This window comes from Schistocerca gregaria, chromosome 2 (genome assembly GCF_023897955.1).
Source record: "Schistocerca gregaria isolate iqSchGreg1 chromosome 2, iqSchGreg1.2, whole genome shotgun sequence".
In the NCBI taxonomy this organism is placed as follows: domain Eukaryota; kingdom Metazoa; phylum Arthropoda; class Insecta; order Orthoptera; family Acrididae; genus Schistocerca; species Schistocerca gregaria.
In genome coordinates, this window is record NC_064921.1 from 977,031,502 (window position 1) to 977,047,252 (window position 15,751).

The window sequence follows — 15,751 nt, forward strand, 5'->3', positions numbered from 1 at the left end:
CTCGACTCTTATAACTGCCATCTAGTTTCTGTACAAATTGTAAATAGCCTTTCGCTCCCTGTACTTTACCCCTGCCACCTTTAGAATTTGAAAGAGCGTATTCCAGTCAACATTGTCAAAAGCCTTCTCTAAGTCTACAAATGCTAGCTACAGACGTAGGTTTGTCTTTCGTTAATCTATTTTCTAAGGTAAGTTGTAGGGTTAGTATTGCCTCACGTGTTCCATCAGTTCTACGGAATCCAAACTGATCTTCCCCGAGGTCGGTTTCTACCGGTTTTTCCATTCATCTGTATAGAATTCGTGTTAATATTTTGCAGCCGTGGCTTATTAAACTGACAGTTCGGTAGTTTTCACATCTTTCAGCACCTGCTTTCTTTGGGATTGGAAGTATTAGATTCTTCTTGAAGTCTGAGGGTATTTCGCCTGTCTCATACATATTGCTCACTAGATGGTAGATTTTTGTTCGGCCTGGCTCTCCCAAGATTTGGAAAATTCTAGAGTTTCATACACTTGTAAGTATGGTTTGTATGCTGTGCAAAATTCATCCAAGAATCTCTCTTACTTATGAAGAGAAGTGTACCTATAGCAACAAATGCAGCCAATAGTGAGGGAAAATATGATGATACTTCATACGCAAAAAAAAAATATTTTATTGCGTTTTTGAACTTCCACTGCTGTGAGGGTGAATCCTCAATCCTTCCTGGTCATGCTGGTATGAATTTATTTGCAGAAGTATAGACAGTGTAAATTAATACGTCCTGTGGTGCCTCTCCTGCTCCAAGTCGCCCCATGCTTGAAATGACATTGGGTATTACTGAAACAAGGGAAAGTGTAAAAAAAAACTAATTAGTATTCAAATATTTTAGTATTCAATGTGTCAATCATCATTTATCAACGGAAAATTTTGTGAATAGCACTGTACAGTAGATATGATGAGAAATTTTCCTCTGATGTTGTTCTTTAGTATCCGTAACGGGGACACCTATGGTCTAGGGGTAGCGACTTTGACTACTTATCAGAACGCCTCTGGTCCCAATTTCAAACCCCGTCAATGCTTAGATTTTGAACAAAAATCATCAGCAACGCTTCCAGCGTAAGAAATCACGCTTATTCAGCCAACGACCTCATCAAAGACTTCCGGCAGAGGTTCAGAGTACTCTCTTGCACTCGAGGTGGGAAACTGTCTATACATCAGGAAAACTCAGCAGTGATTAATGGCACGATAATGTAGAAGGCATCAGATACACATAACGTGTATTCACAGGACACGTGCCCTGTAACTGAAAAAGTGTCATGATGATTCTCGCCAATGGTAAAAGATTCTGGACTAGTTCCCCATTCGGAACTCCTGTAAGGGACAGCCAAAGAGAAGATGACCATGAGAGAAATAATGAATAAGCAACGAAAGGATGGCGTTCTGCGAGTTGGGACGTGGCATGGCAGAACTTTGAAATTGGTAAGAGAGCCATAAAACCTGAAAACGGAAATGTCAAGGTTAAAACTAGATACACTGGGAATCAGTGAAGTGAAATGGAAAGAAGACAAGAATTTCTGGTCCGATGAGTATAGGTTGATATCTGTATCAGCATAAAATGGTATAACGGGAGTAGGGCAGAGAGTGAGTTTCTGTGAACAGTTCATTGATAGGGTTTTTATCATCAGAATCGACAGCAAATCAACAACGACAACGCTAGTTCACGCATACGTGCCGAGATGGCAAGCCGAACATGAAGATATAAAGAAAGTATATGAGGATTGTGAACGGATATTTTTCAGTGCGTACAGGGAGATGAATATCTAACATCCATAGGGGATTGGAATGCGGTTGTAGGGGAAGAAGTAGAAGAAAGGGTTTCGGGAGAATATGGAGTTGGTACTAGGAATGAGAGCGGAGAAAGACTAATTGAGTTCTGCAATAAATTTCAACTAGTAATAGCGAATACTGTGTTTCAGAATCGTGATAGGAGGTCATAAGAAGAGGAGGTATACTTGGAAAAGGCCATTAGATATAGAAAGATTTCAGTTAGATTACGTAGCCGGGGAAATACTTCGAAATCCAGATACTGCATTGTAAGCCGTACCCATGAGCAGACGCAGACTCACATCACAACTTAATATTGGTGAAGAGTAGGCTGATGTTTAGGACACTACTCAGGAAGAAGCAGTGCGCAAAGAAATGGAATAGGGAAGTACAAAGTAATGAAGAGGTACGCTTGAAGTTATCTTAGGGTATAGATATTGTGAAAAGGAATAGTTCAATAGGTAGTTCGGTTGAATAGGAATGGACATCTCTAAAACGAGCAGTCACAGAAGTTGGAGAGAAAAATACTGAAATACAAGTCACTTAGGAATGCAGTAAATAGGATATGCAGGGAAGATAAGGCGAAATGGCTACATGAAAAATGTGAAGAAATCGAAATGAAATGATGGGCAGAAGGAATGACTCATAGTATAGGAAAGTGAAAACAACTTTCGGTAAAATTAAAAGTGAGAATGTTTACACTGAAGGTGCATGGGAATCCCACTGCTAAATGGAGAAGAGAGAGAGGATAGGTGGAAAGAGTACGTCGAGGGCATCTATGAGGGAGAGACTTGTTTCGTGACGTGACAGAAGAAGAAATAAGAGTCGATATATAAAAGAGAGGGGATCCAGTATTGGAATCCAAATTTGGAAATGCTTTGGAAGATTTAAGATCAAATTAGGCAGAAGAGATAGATAATTATACATGAGAATTTTTAAAATCATTGGGGGAAGTGGCAACAAAACGATTATTCATGTTGGTCTGTAGAATGTACGTGTTGACATACCACCTGACTTTCGGAAAAACATCAACTACATAATTCCGAAGATTACAAGAGCAGACAAGTGTCTAAATTAGTGCACAATCAGCTCTTAAGCTGCAGCCAAGTTGGTGACATAAGAATGAAAAAACAACTGGTGAACTGTTAGATGACGATCAGTTTGGCTTTAGGAAAGGTAAAGGCAACAGAGAGGCAGCTCTGACGCTGCAGTTGATAATGGAAGCAAGCCTAAAGGTAAATAAAGCCTGTTCATAGAATTTGTCGATGTGGGAAAAGTTTTCGACAGTGTCAAATGATGCAAAATGTTTGAAATTCTGCAAAAACAGGGGTAAGCTATTGGGAAAGACAGGTAATATAAAGTATGTACAAGAATGAAGAGGGAACAACAAGTGGAATACCTGGAACGAAGGGCTCCAATGAAAAAGGGTCTAAGACAGGAATGTATTTGTGGTGTCACCGCCAGACACCACACTTGCTAGGTAGTAGCCTTTAAATCGGCCGCGGTCCGGTAGTACACGTCGGACAGGTGTATCGCCACTATCAGTGATTGCAGACCGAGCGCCGCCACACGGCATGTCTAGAGAGATTTCCTAGTACTCGCCCCAGTTGTACAGCCGACTTTGCTAGCGATGGTTCACTGACTTCTACGCTCTCATTTGCCGAGACGATAGTTAGCATAGCCTTCAGCTACGTTAATTGCTACGACCTAGCAAGGCGCCAGTATCCGTACTATTGATATTGTGAATCATGAACCATAAAGAGCGACGGTCTTCATTAATGGATTAAAGTTAAGTATTCCACCAGCTACGTCCGTTTTTCTCAATTCTAATTCCCTTGTCATGTTCCAGACCTCACGCCAGCCTGCGTGATCTAAAACGCGTGCATTTTGGCCTCCTTTATTAACCCTGTGTTGGCTCTCCTCCCTACCACAACACTATTCTCTTGTTCTTACTGTTCAGTCTATACAGCGAAGAAGCAATGACAAAAATAAAAGAAAGGTTTAAGAGTTGAATTAAAAATCAAGGTGAAAAATATCAATGGTAAGATTAGGTGATGATACTGCTATCCTCGCTGAAAATAAATAAGAATTACAGGATCTGCCGTATGGAATGAGCAGTCATGAGTACGGATAATGGATTGATAAATAAAAGAAAGACGACAGTAGAGAAAAGTACCAGAAATGAGAAAAACGAGAAACTTAATATCAGGATTTATGACCACGAAGTTGTTGTTGTTGTTGTTGTTGTGGTCTTCAGTCCTGAGACTGGTTTGATGCAGCTCTCCATGCTACTCTATCCTGTGCAAGCTTCTTCATCTCCCAGTACCTACTGCAACCTACATCCTTCTGAATCTGCTTAGTGTAATCATCTCTCGGTCTCCCTCTACGATTTTTACCCTCCACACTGCCCTCCAATGCTAAATTTGTAATCCCTTGATGCCTCAAAACATGTCCTACCAACTGATCCCTTCTTCTAGTCAAGTTGTGCCACAAACTTCTCTTCTCCCCAATCCTATTCAATACCTCCTCATTAGTTACGTGATCTAAATGACCACGAAGTAGATGAAGTTAAAGAATTCTGCTACCTGGGCAGGAAAATAATCCGCTACGAAGGAGAAAGGAAGAACTTAGAAAACATACTAGCACTGGTAAAAAGGGCGATCCTGGCCGAGAGGAGTCTACTAATATCAGAAATAGACCTCAATTTGAGAAAGAAATTTCTGAGAACGTACGTTTGGAGCACAGCATTGTATGGTAGTGGAACATGGATTGCTCGAAAAACGGAAAAGAAGAGATTCGAATCATCTGAGATTTAATGCTACAGAAGGATGTTGGAAATTAGGTGGAGTGATAAGGTAAGTAATGAGAAGGTTCTCTGGAGAATCAGCGAGAAGAGGAACATACGGTAAAAAACTGACAAGACTGACGGACAGGATGGTAGAACATCTGTTGCGACATCAGAGTAATAACTTCCACGGTACTAGAAGAGCTGTAGGGAGTTAAAACTGTAGATGAAGACAGAGATTGGAATACATTCAGCAAAAAATTGAGAACGTAGGCTAAAAGTGCTATACTGACAGGAAGAGATTGGCTGCAAAAAACAGTCAGAGAACTGATGACTTAAAAAGAAATAGAAGGTCGCACGATAGCGGTACACTTTCAATTCAAGTAATCCTCACAACAAATAACCTCTAAGATTGAGGTCTGGGGATCTGAGAGGCCAAGAATGATGGACTTGGCGGCTCAGCATTCGGTTCTCTCCAAACGATGTGCGCAAGAGGTATTTCACATATGTAGCAATATGGGCTGGATCACCATTCTGCATATAGGTAGTACCTTCCAGCGGGTGTTTATCAGCCAGGCTGTGATGACTTCCTCTCTCACAACAGCTCATGTTATACGCGATTCTCTTTCCACGTCACTGACGTGTTGCTGTCCAGCGCCTTCTGTCGGCCAGTTTTTGACTAGTTTTTGGTTTCAGTTACAACTCATTTCATTTCAGGCAAGTGAGGTACATTCACGCCATCTGGCGGCAAGTGATGTGCTATGTTAAGTTCCGATACTGATGAGTGATACTCATAGTTCTGTATTCTGTATGAAAACTTTGTTCTTGATTTTGTTATGTCCACTCCTGTACTTTATGTAAGACATCCTGTAAAACTGACTTTGTGTGGCGTCTTGTTGATTACATATGCGGTGACGATTTTGCATTCTTCCTTGGAATTTATTTATTATGATTTTCAGAACCCAAAACACGCCAGTAAATGACCTCTGAACAGAAATGTGAATAATTATATTAGCTACATATTCAGCAGCGGATAAAGATTGAAGTATAAATCTTTTTCATCGATTGCATGGTTTTGCGGCCATATATACAAATCAAACTTTCTGACTTCCAGAAGCGTCAAGTGGGCTAAAATCCACGACCTATCGACCAACTGCTCATTGGCTGTATTCAAGAGGTAGCTTGGTGTGTCAAAAGCTCGTGGATTTTCGTGTACAAGTAGTATCTATATGTACGGTTCACTAAAACCATACGCACTTCACAATTGTGTCTCGCTATTAATTATGTGATAAAGTATTAATGATTTACTATTTCGTGTAGCGGGCTAACGACTATTATAATAAATAGGCGTAGATCAGTACCTAGGCTGACCTGGTTGCATAAGGAGCCATTCATCATGTGAGGAATGACTGCTGTATGACTTGTTATCCCACCTAGCCAGCAGATATACTCATATTTAAATAATTGTGTACCTAGGGACTGACTTAGCATATTTGAAAGCCCTCGTTCTCCTCTTTCAAAAAACGTTTCACTTTTGCCGAAAACTTTGTAATTCAAAAGTTATTCCTATGAAAAGTATTATATTCTACAATGTTCGAATCTTAAAATTCAGATTTCTGTGCTGTTGTCTTGTAGCCCAAAATGTTCTCAAAATGTGTATTTTTACTAAGATAACATGAAATGTAGAACATCTAATTTTCATTAAAATTGTTGAGTGTGTTTTGTAGATACAAATGTGTGCGGTAACTTTTACTACATGAAGTAGAGCCATCATTTGTACTGACTTAAGAGCATCCACACTCTACTTAATCTAAATAATGTGTCTGTCTATCTGTATGTTGCTTTTTCTGAGTTTTATGTTAATATTTAAATTATATTATCGTAATACATATTTTAATATTTTGTAATTATTTGTCCTAGGCACGTCTTTAAACAGTGTCATCAAGACGTATTATCACTACGATAGTCAAACAGAGTAATTCAGTTATATTTTCAGCGCGTTATACCTTTATTTACTTGCTTACCAGCCACACAATCCGTGTAATTATGAATGAACATTTGTGAACATTTGTTCGGCTGCTTAAAGTCTACAAAGTTTCCGGAGTTCTCTTATTGAATGTAAGTAATTTACTGCAAATAAGCTAATTATCACGGGTGTTTAAGAACAGTAAATATGAATAAAGTGAAAATTAAACTCATTGCGGTGAATACAATAATTTAACAAATATTTATAGCATGGAATATACATCAGTAGAAGTCCGGCGAAGAAGAACCTCTACAAGACTAATGAGGCAGTGAACAGGGTGGTAAGCTGCCAGATGTTGTAAATACTTTTATAATGTGAATTGGTAATTACATTTATTTGCTAGTGACTCCTGGTGCTTTTTGAGTATGACATTCCCCACAAACATTTAAGCAATGCGAGCTGAGCAGAGTGTGAAGTTCTGGTGTCAGGCGAGTGGCAGAGGCTTTGGCGAGCGTTGCCTGGACAGGAGGTGCTCGTTTCGGCCTGCACTCAGCGTTCGTCTTCAGAGCCGGACAGCGTCCGCAGCCGGGATATGACGGTGAGCGCCGAGCCGCGCCGCGAGCCGAAAATCTGCAGACAGAGAGCCCTCCATCACACACTGCTCTCTTTAGGAATGTACAAATCAAAGTAGGAAACAAGCACAGGAAAAAATTGTACCGTTCAAAACAGTCAATGTATGTCAATTGTCACAACTAGTTCTTCATTCTTATAAACTAATGCGGGCTACTGACAGGGAATCTCAAATTGATTCCATATTTCTAATTTCCAAAAGGATTCTGATACTTTTTCTCACAAATCTCTTCTAACGAAACTGCGTGTCTCAGTTGAACGATTGGAGTCGTGATTTGGCGGCCGCTGTGGCCGCGCGGTTCTAGGCGCTTCAGCCTGGAATCGCGCGCCTGCTACGGTCGCAGTTTCGAATCCTGCCTGGGGCATGGATGTGTGTGATGTCCTTAGGTTAGTTAGGTTTAAGTAGTTCTAAGGTCTAGGGGACTGATGACCTCAGATGTTGTCCCATAGTGCTTAGAGCGATTTGAACCATTTGGAGTCGTAATTTCCTGTGAGAAAGGTCACAATTCATAGGAAGCGACCGAGAGTTATCGAAAAAACTAGAAGTGTATCCGGCTTAAACCAAGGAAGTTCTGTAAGTCCTCAGATGTTCATAATGTATCTAACTGATTTTGGAGACAATATGAGTAGCCATCTTCGCTTCTTGCAGATGATGCTGTCCTTTACCGTCAAGTAAAGTCATCACAAAATCAAAACCAATTGCAATGTGATTTAGATAGAATACCTGTGTGGTGCGAAAAGAGGCAATTGACACTAAATAATGAAAAGCGTGAGCTCATCCCCATGTGTACTTAAAGGAATCTGTTAAATTTTGATTACACGGTAAACCATAGTAACCAATGGCTGTCAGTACAACTAAATATCTGGGGATAACAATTACGAACAACTTACATTCGAACGAGAATGTGTATTGTGTTGCGGAGAAAGCGAACCAAGGGTGTACTTTATTCGCAGTACACTTACAACATGTAACAAATCCACTAAAGAGAATGCCTTTACCCTGCTTGAGCTTCTTCTACTATGAAACTTCTTGGCAGATAAAAACTGTGTGCCGGACCGAGACTCGAACTCGGGACCTTTGCCTTTCACGGGCAAGTGCTCTACCATCTGAGCGACCCAAGCACGACTCACGCCCTGTCCTCACAGATTTACTTCTGCCAGTACCTCGTCTCCTACCTTCCAAACTTTACAGAAGCTCTCAGGCGAACCTAGCAGAACTAGTACTGCTAAAAGAAAGGATATTGCGGAGACTTGGCTTAGCCACAGCCTGGGCAGTGTTTCCAGAATGAGATTTTCACTCTGCAGTGGAGTGTGCGCTGGTATGAAACTTCTTGGCAGATTAAAACTGTGTGCCGGACCGAGACTCGAACTTGGGACCTTTGCCTTTCACGGGCAAGTGCTCTACCATCTGAGCGAGCCAAGCACGACTCACGCCCTGTCCTCACAGATTTACTTCAGCCAGTACCTCGTCTCCTACCTTCCAAACTTTACAGAAGCTCTCCTGCGAACCTAGCAGAACTAGTACTGCTGAAAGAAAGGATATTGCGGAGACTTGGCTTAGCCACAGCCTGGGCGGTGTTTCCAGAATGAGATTTTCACTCTGCAGTGGAGTGTGCGCTGGTATGAAACTTCTTGGCAGATTAAAACTGTGTGCCGGACCGAGACTCGAACTTGGGACCTTTGCCTTTCACGGGCAAGTGCTCTACCATCTGAGCGAGCCAAGCACGACTCACGCCCTGTCCTCACAGATTTACTTCAGCCAGTACCTCGCCTCCTACCTTCCAAACTTTACAGAAGCTCTCCTGCGTACGTAGTAGAACTAGTACTCCTGAAAGAAAGGATATTGCGGAGACTTGGCTTAGCCACAGCCTGGGCGGTGTTTCCAGAATGAGGTTTTCACTCTGCAGCGGAGTGTGCGCTGGTATGAAACTTCTTGGCAGATAAAAACTATGTGCCGGACCGAGACTCGAACTCGGGACCTTTGCCTTTCACGGGCAAGTGCTCTACTACTACATGCTCTTCTACTAGATTACTGCTGCGCCGTATGGGATCCTTATCAAGACTGGCGGAGAATATAGAAAAAGTTCAGAGAGGGCAGTCCGTTTTATACTATCGTGAAACAGAGGACTGCGTCACAGGTACGATACCTGCGATGGGCTGACAGTCATAACAACATGGAGGTTTTTCGTTGAGGTCTTTTCACAAAATTTTAGTCACCATCTTTCTCTCCTGAATATTTTATGGTACCAACCTACACAGAGAGAGAAATGAACGTCTTAATAAAACAAGAGAAATTAGAGTTCCACGGAAATATTTGTTCGTGTTTCCTGCACTGAGTTCGAGAGTGGAACGGAAGAGAAATACAATGAAAGTGGTTCGACGAAGCCTCTTGCAGTCTCTTAAGTGTACAAGAGTTCATGTACAAGTGGCATATTCCAAACTTGCACTGCGTAACCGGGATATGTTTAAAGTCCGCTTAAGACTCTGCGGTTTCCCGAGATCCCTAGGTACAAGCGCTCGTTGCACGCCAGGGGGTGCATACAACTTTGCAAAGACATGCATGCCTTTGGTTGTGCTGAGGGACCACCGCGCGCTTGAGAAAGGATCTCGCCAACGCTGGCAGGTGCGACTGTAGTCCGCCTGTCCTTAGTTCTGTTCCTTTGGAGCTGTTATTTACCGCGTCTCACGCTTAAAAGATTCAATTTTTAGCACTCATTCAAAGTTGCATTTGAATTAACTCTAAGCCCGAGTGGTCTACCGAGAAATAAATGTAAATTGAGTAGTTTTATCACGTATATCCTTTTTTGTGGCTGGTCAGTTCCGCAAATTATAGAGACGGAGTGAGATGGAACGACTGTCTACATTTCCTGGCAAATAACAACATTCAAATAACAAAGGCAAATCTGAACAATATAGTCCTCGTTCATACTCCCGGCGTCTACACGTAGAAGAACAGGAGTGGTTCTGGGGCCTTTTATGTGCCGCAGCCGACCTTGTCCTTGCAAGAGGGACTTCGATTCGTGTATAGTTTGCTTCATCAAGAACCAGTATCACAACACTGGAACAGTGCTTATTGTGCGGATGTAAGTTTTTATAAAGGACTTAACAGTGGTAAAAATGGATAGATAAATATAGTTGTTAGTAGAGTGTTTATTGCTACAAAAAGTAGTTTACCTTGTAGCAAAATTGAGGTAGATAGTCCCTGGGAGCTAGAATGGGTAGGGGTTATGCTTGACAACCGGAAGAAGTTAGTAACTGGTTCCTTTTACCGAACTCCGACTCAGAAGTCAAATCAAGCCTGTTAGTTAAGTCTCTCTCCCTTCTTTCAGTGGTGGAAAGACGAAAGAGGAGGGGGGGGGGGGTTGGGGAGGGGCTGATCAGGTCTGAGCGGGGGAGGTTGAAGCGTGATGCGCCTTTTCTGGCACACCAGTTCTTTGGCGCGACGCTATCGATTACACGGCTGTACTAGGACCTTTTCCCCTGTTGTGATCTCGCAGGTGCTTGGCGCTCGGGGCAGTTGGTGTTGCTACGAAGTGCAAGGACGTGCTTGCGTGGACGAAAAATGGAAATACGCAAGCTCGGCCAGCAGCGGCACGGCATGTGTTCCTCGTAAAGCGGTCGCTAGTTTCGATGGGCCTGCCTGATGGCAACTCCGGGCGCTGTTCGTCGCATTGCTTTGGTGCGTGTTTTCTCGGAGAGACCCATCCCTGGAGACCATCTCGAACAACGCTCTCCTTCGAAGGTGTAAGCCATTTTGGTGCCTTTATTTCGTTGAATGATTTGCGTTGCAGCGAGTGTACTTGTTGCTTAGTTGCCCTAATGTACGTGTTGTTGAACTAAGAGCAGTCAGCAGAGTAAGTAACTGATGGTGACCAGCAGTTACTATTTCGTTTTAAAAATCCACTGGTTGGATTACTATTAGGAAGCTGATTAGCCGGCCGTTGTGGACGAGCGGTTGTAGGCGCTTCAATCTGGAACCGGGAGACCATTACGGCCGCAGTTTCGAATCCTGCCTCGGGCATGGATGTGTGTGATGTCCTTAGGTTAGTTTGGTTTAAGTAGTTACAAGTTCTAGGGGACTGATGACCTCAGATGTTAAATCCCATAGTGCTCAGAACCATATGAACCATTTTGAAGCTCATTAGCTCGTAGGTGTGTGTCTTATATTTTGGTTTTTCTGGGACAGTATCCAGAAGTTTATGTATTGTCTGTATGAGATTGTCAGTGTATTTTGATTGCCATCAAATCAACGTCCCTTGTATATTGCTGTAAAATTTGGGTCACTTCTACTGAAAGCACTTCTTAATTAGTAAAGAGTCGTAGTCTGTAAAGATATTGTACGTAGTTCCTTTATGTACTTGCATTTACACTCCTGGAAATTGAAATAAGAACACCGTGAATTCATTGTCCCATGAAGGGGAAACTTTATTGACACATTCCTGGGGTCAGATACATCACATGATCACACTGACAGAACCACAGGCACATACATCTACATCTACATCCATACTCCGCAAGCCACCTGACGGTGTGTGGCGGAGGGTACCCTGAGTACCTCTATCGGTTCTTCATTCTATTCCAGTCTCGTATTGTACGTGGAAAGAAGGATTGTCGGTATGCTTCTGTGTGGGCTCTAATCTCTCTGATTTTATCCTCATGGTCTCTTCGCGAGATATACGTAGGAGGGAGCAATATACTGCTTGACTCTTCGGTGAAGGTATGTTCTCGAAACCGAGCTACTGAGCGTCTCTCCTGCAGAGTCTTCCACTGGAGTTTATCTATCATCTCCGTAACGCTTTAGCAATTACTAAATGATCCTGTAACGAAGCGCGCTGCTCTCCGTTGGATCTTCTCTATCTCTTCTATCAACCCTACCTGGTGCGGATCCCACACTGCTGAGCAGTATTCAAGCATTGGGCGAACAAGCGTACTGTAACCTACTTCCTTTGTTGTCACAGGCAACAGAGCATGCAAAATGTCGGCACTAGTACAGTGTATATCCACCTTTCGCAGCAATGCAGGCTGCTATTCTCCCATGGAGACGATCGTAGAGACGCTGGATGTAGTCCTGTGGAACGGCTTGCCATGCCATTTCCACCTGGCGCCTCAGTTGGACCAGCGTTCGTGCTGGACGTGCAGACCGCGTGAGACGACGCTTCATCCAGTCCCAAACATGCTCAATGGGGGACAGATCCGGAGATCTTGCTGGCCAGGGTAGTTGACTTACACCTTCTAGAGCACGTTGGGTGGCTCGGGATACATGCGGATGTGCATTATCCTGTTGGAACAGCAAGTTCCCTTGCCGCTCTAGGAATGGTAGAACGATGGGTTCGATGACGGTTTGGATGTACCGTGCACTATTCAGTGTCCCCTCGACGATCACCAGAGGTGTACGGCTAGTGTAGGAGATCGCTCCCCACACCATGATGCCGGGTGTTGGCCCTGTGTGCCTCGGTCGTATGCAGTCCTGATTGTGGCGCTCACCTGCACGGCGCCACACACGCATCTACATGACTACTCTGCAATTCACATTTAAGTGCTTGGCAGAGGGTTCATCGAATCACAATCATACTATCTCTCTACTATTCCACTCCCGAACAGCGAGCGGGAAAAACGAACACCTAAACCTTTCTGTTCGAGCTCTGATTTCTCTTATTTTATTTTGATGATCATTCCTACCTATGTAGGTTGGGCTCAACAAAATATTTTCGCATTCGGAAGAGAAAGTTGGTGACTGAAATTTCGTAAAAAGGTCTCGCCGCGACGAAAAACGTCTATGCTGTAATGACTTCCATCCCAACTCGTGTATCATATCTGCCACACTCTCTCCCCTATAACGCGATAATACAAAACGAGCTGCCCTTCTTTGCACCCTCTCGATGTCCTCCGTCAATCCCACCTGGTAAGGATCCCACACCGCGCAGCAATATTCTAACAGAGGACGAACGAGTGTAGTGTAAGCTGTCTCTTTAGTGGACTTGTTGCATCTTCTAAGTGTCCTGCCAATGAAACGCAACCTTTGGCTCGCCTTCCCGACAATATTATCTATGTGGTCCTTCCAACTGAAGTTGTTTGTAATTTTAACACCCAGGTACTTAGTTGAATTGACAGCCTTGAGAATTGTACTATTTATCGAGTAATCGAATTCCAACGGATTTCTTTTGGAACTCATGTGGATCATCTCACACTTTTCGTTATTTAGCGTCAACTGCCACCTGACACACCATACAGCAATCTTTTCTAAATCGCTTTGCAGCTGATACTGGTCTTCGGATGACCTTACTAGACGGTAAATTACAGCATCATCTGCGACCAACCTAAGAGAACTGCTCAGATTGTCACCCAGGTCATTTATATAGATCAGGAACAGTAGAGGTCCCAGGACGCTTCCCTGGGGAACACCTGATATCACTTCAGTTTTACTCGATGATTTGCCGTCTATTACTACGAACTGCGACCTTCCTGACAGGAAATCACGAATCCAGTCGCACAACTGAGACGATACCCCATAGCTCCGCAGCTTGATTAGAAGTCGCTTGTGAGGAACGGTGTCAAAAGCTTTCCGGAAATCTAGAAATACGGAATCAACTTGAGATCCCCTGTCGATAGCGGCCATTACTTCGTGCGAATAAAGAGCTAGCTGCGTTGCACAAGAGCGATGTTTTCTGAAGCCATGCTGATTACGTGTCAATAGATCGTTCCCTTCGAGGTGATTCATAATGTTTGAATACAGTATATGCTCCAAAACCCTACTGCAAACCGACGTCAATGATATAGGTCTGTAGTTAAATGGATTACTCCTACTACCCTTCTTGAACACTGGTGCGACCTGCGCAATTTTCCAATCTGTAGGTACAGATCTATCGGTGAGCGAGCGGTTGTATATGAGTGCTAAGTAGGGAGCTATAGTATCAGCGTAATCTGAAAGGAACCTAATCGGTATACAATCTGGACCTGAAGACTTGCCCGTATCAAGTGATTTGAGTTGCTTCGCAACCCCTAAGGTATCTACTTCTAAGAAACTCATGCTAGCAGATGTTCGTGTTTCAAATTCTGGAATATTCCATTCGTCTTCCCTGGTGAAGGAATTTCGGAAAACTACGTTCAATAACTCCGCTTTAGCGGCGCAGTCGTCGATAACAGTACCATCGGCACTGCGCAGCGAAGGTATTGACTGCGTCTTGCCGCTTGTGTACTTTACAAACGACCAGAATTTCTTCGGATTTTCTACCATCATTGGCACCAAGGCAGAAGCGACTCTCATCGCTGAAGACGACACGTCTCCATTCGTCCCTCCATTCACGCCTGTCGCGACACCACTGGAGGCGGGCTGCACGATGTTGGGGCGTGAGCGGAAGACGGCCTAACGGTGTGCGGGACCGTAGCCCAGTTTCATGGAGACGGTTGCGAATGGTCCTCGCCGATACCCCAGGAGCAACAGTGTTCCTAATTTGCTGGGAAGTGGCGGTGCGGTCCCCTACGGCACTGCGTAGGATCCTACGGTCTTGGCGTGCATCCGTGCGTCGCTGCGGTCCGGTCCCAGGTCGACGGGCACGTGCACCTTCCGCCGACCACTGGCGACAACATCGATGTACTGTGGAGACCTCACGCCCCACGTGTTGAGCAATTCGGCGGTACGTCCAGCCGGCCTCCCGCATGCCCACTATACGCCCTCGCTCAAAGTCCGTCAACTGCACATACGGTTCACGTCCACGCTGTCGCGGCATGCTACCAGTGTTAAAGACTGCGATGGAGCTCCGTATGCCACGGCAAATTGGCTGACACTGACGGCAGCGGTGCACAAATGCTGCGCAGCTAGCGCCATTCGACGGCCAACACCGCGGTTCCTGGTGTGTCCGCTGTGCCGTGCGTGTGATCATTGCTTGTACAGCCCTCTCGCAGTGTCCGGAGCAAGTATGGTGGGTCTGACACACCGGTGTCAATGTGTTCTTTTTTCCATTTCCAAGAGTGTATTTGAAAGCACTCATTCAGTTACTAGAAAACGCTCTTATTCTGAAAAAGGCAATCATTTTTACGTATAGTTTGATACGCGTGCGTTTATTTGAATCCACTAACTCAGTATTAGTAGAAGATCAATTGGTTCTTCATATATTTTGAGGTTTATTGATCTCTTAAATTATATTAATCGATGGTTGGTGATTGTCGTGTCTTCTGCGGTCTGCTTGTGTTCCAGTTTTCTGTGGGTTGGGGTGTGTGCGAGCGGTGCCACGTTCCGATTCGGTGAGCAGTAGCTGTGACGTGCCATCTAATGAGAAGTAACTCCCGTTTGGACCCCGGTGTTTAAGTGTTGTTTTGGACGGCTGGTTCAAATGTCTCTGAGCACTATGCGACTTCTGAGGTCATCAGTCGCCTAGAACTTAGAACTAATTAAACATAACTAACCTAAGGGCATGTCACACACCCATGCCCGAGGCAGGATCGAACCTGCGACCGTAGTGGTCGCTCGCATCGACACTGTAGCGCCTAGAACCGCACGGCCACTCCGGCTGGCTCGCCGGCTGGTCTGCTGCTTCCGGCATTTTAAGTTAAACCACTTTTTCTCCATGGC

General features: G+C 44.0%; 1 protein-coding gene across 1 annotated transcript in view; it reads right to left on the reverse strand.

Moving 5' to 3' along the window:
- Positions 1-7,101: 7,101 nt before the first annotated feature.
- The window catches only part of LOC126336075 (secretin receptor-like), a 189,444-nt gene continuing 180,794 nt past the window's right edge, over positions 7,102-15,751 (reverse strand). The window contains exon 11 of the mRNA XM_049999554.1: positions 7,102-7,182. Within this exon, the coding sequence (XP_049855511.1) occupies positions 7,102-7,182 (81 nt within the window). The remainder of the gene's footprint in view (positions 7,183-15,751) is intronic.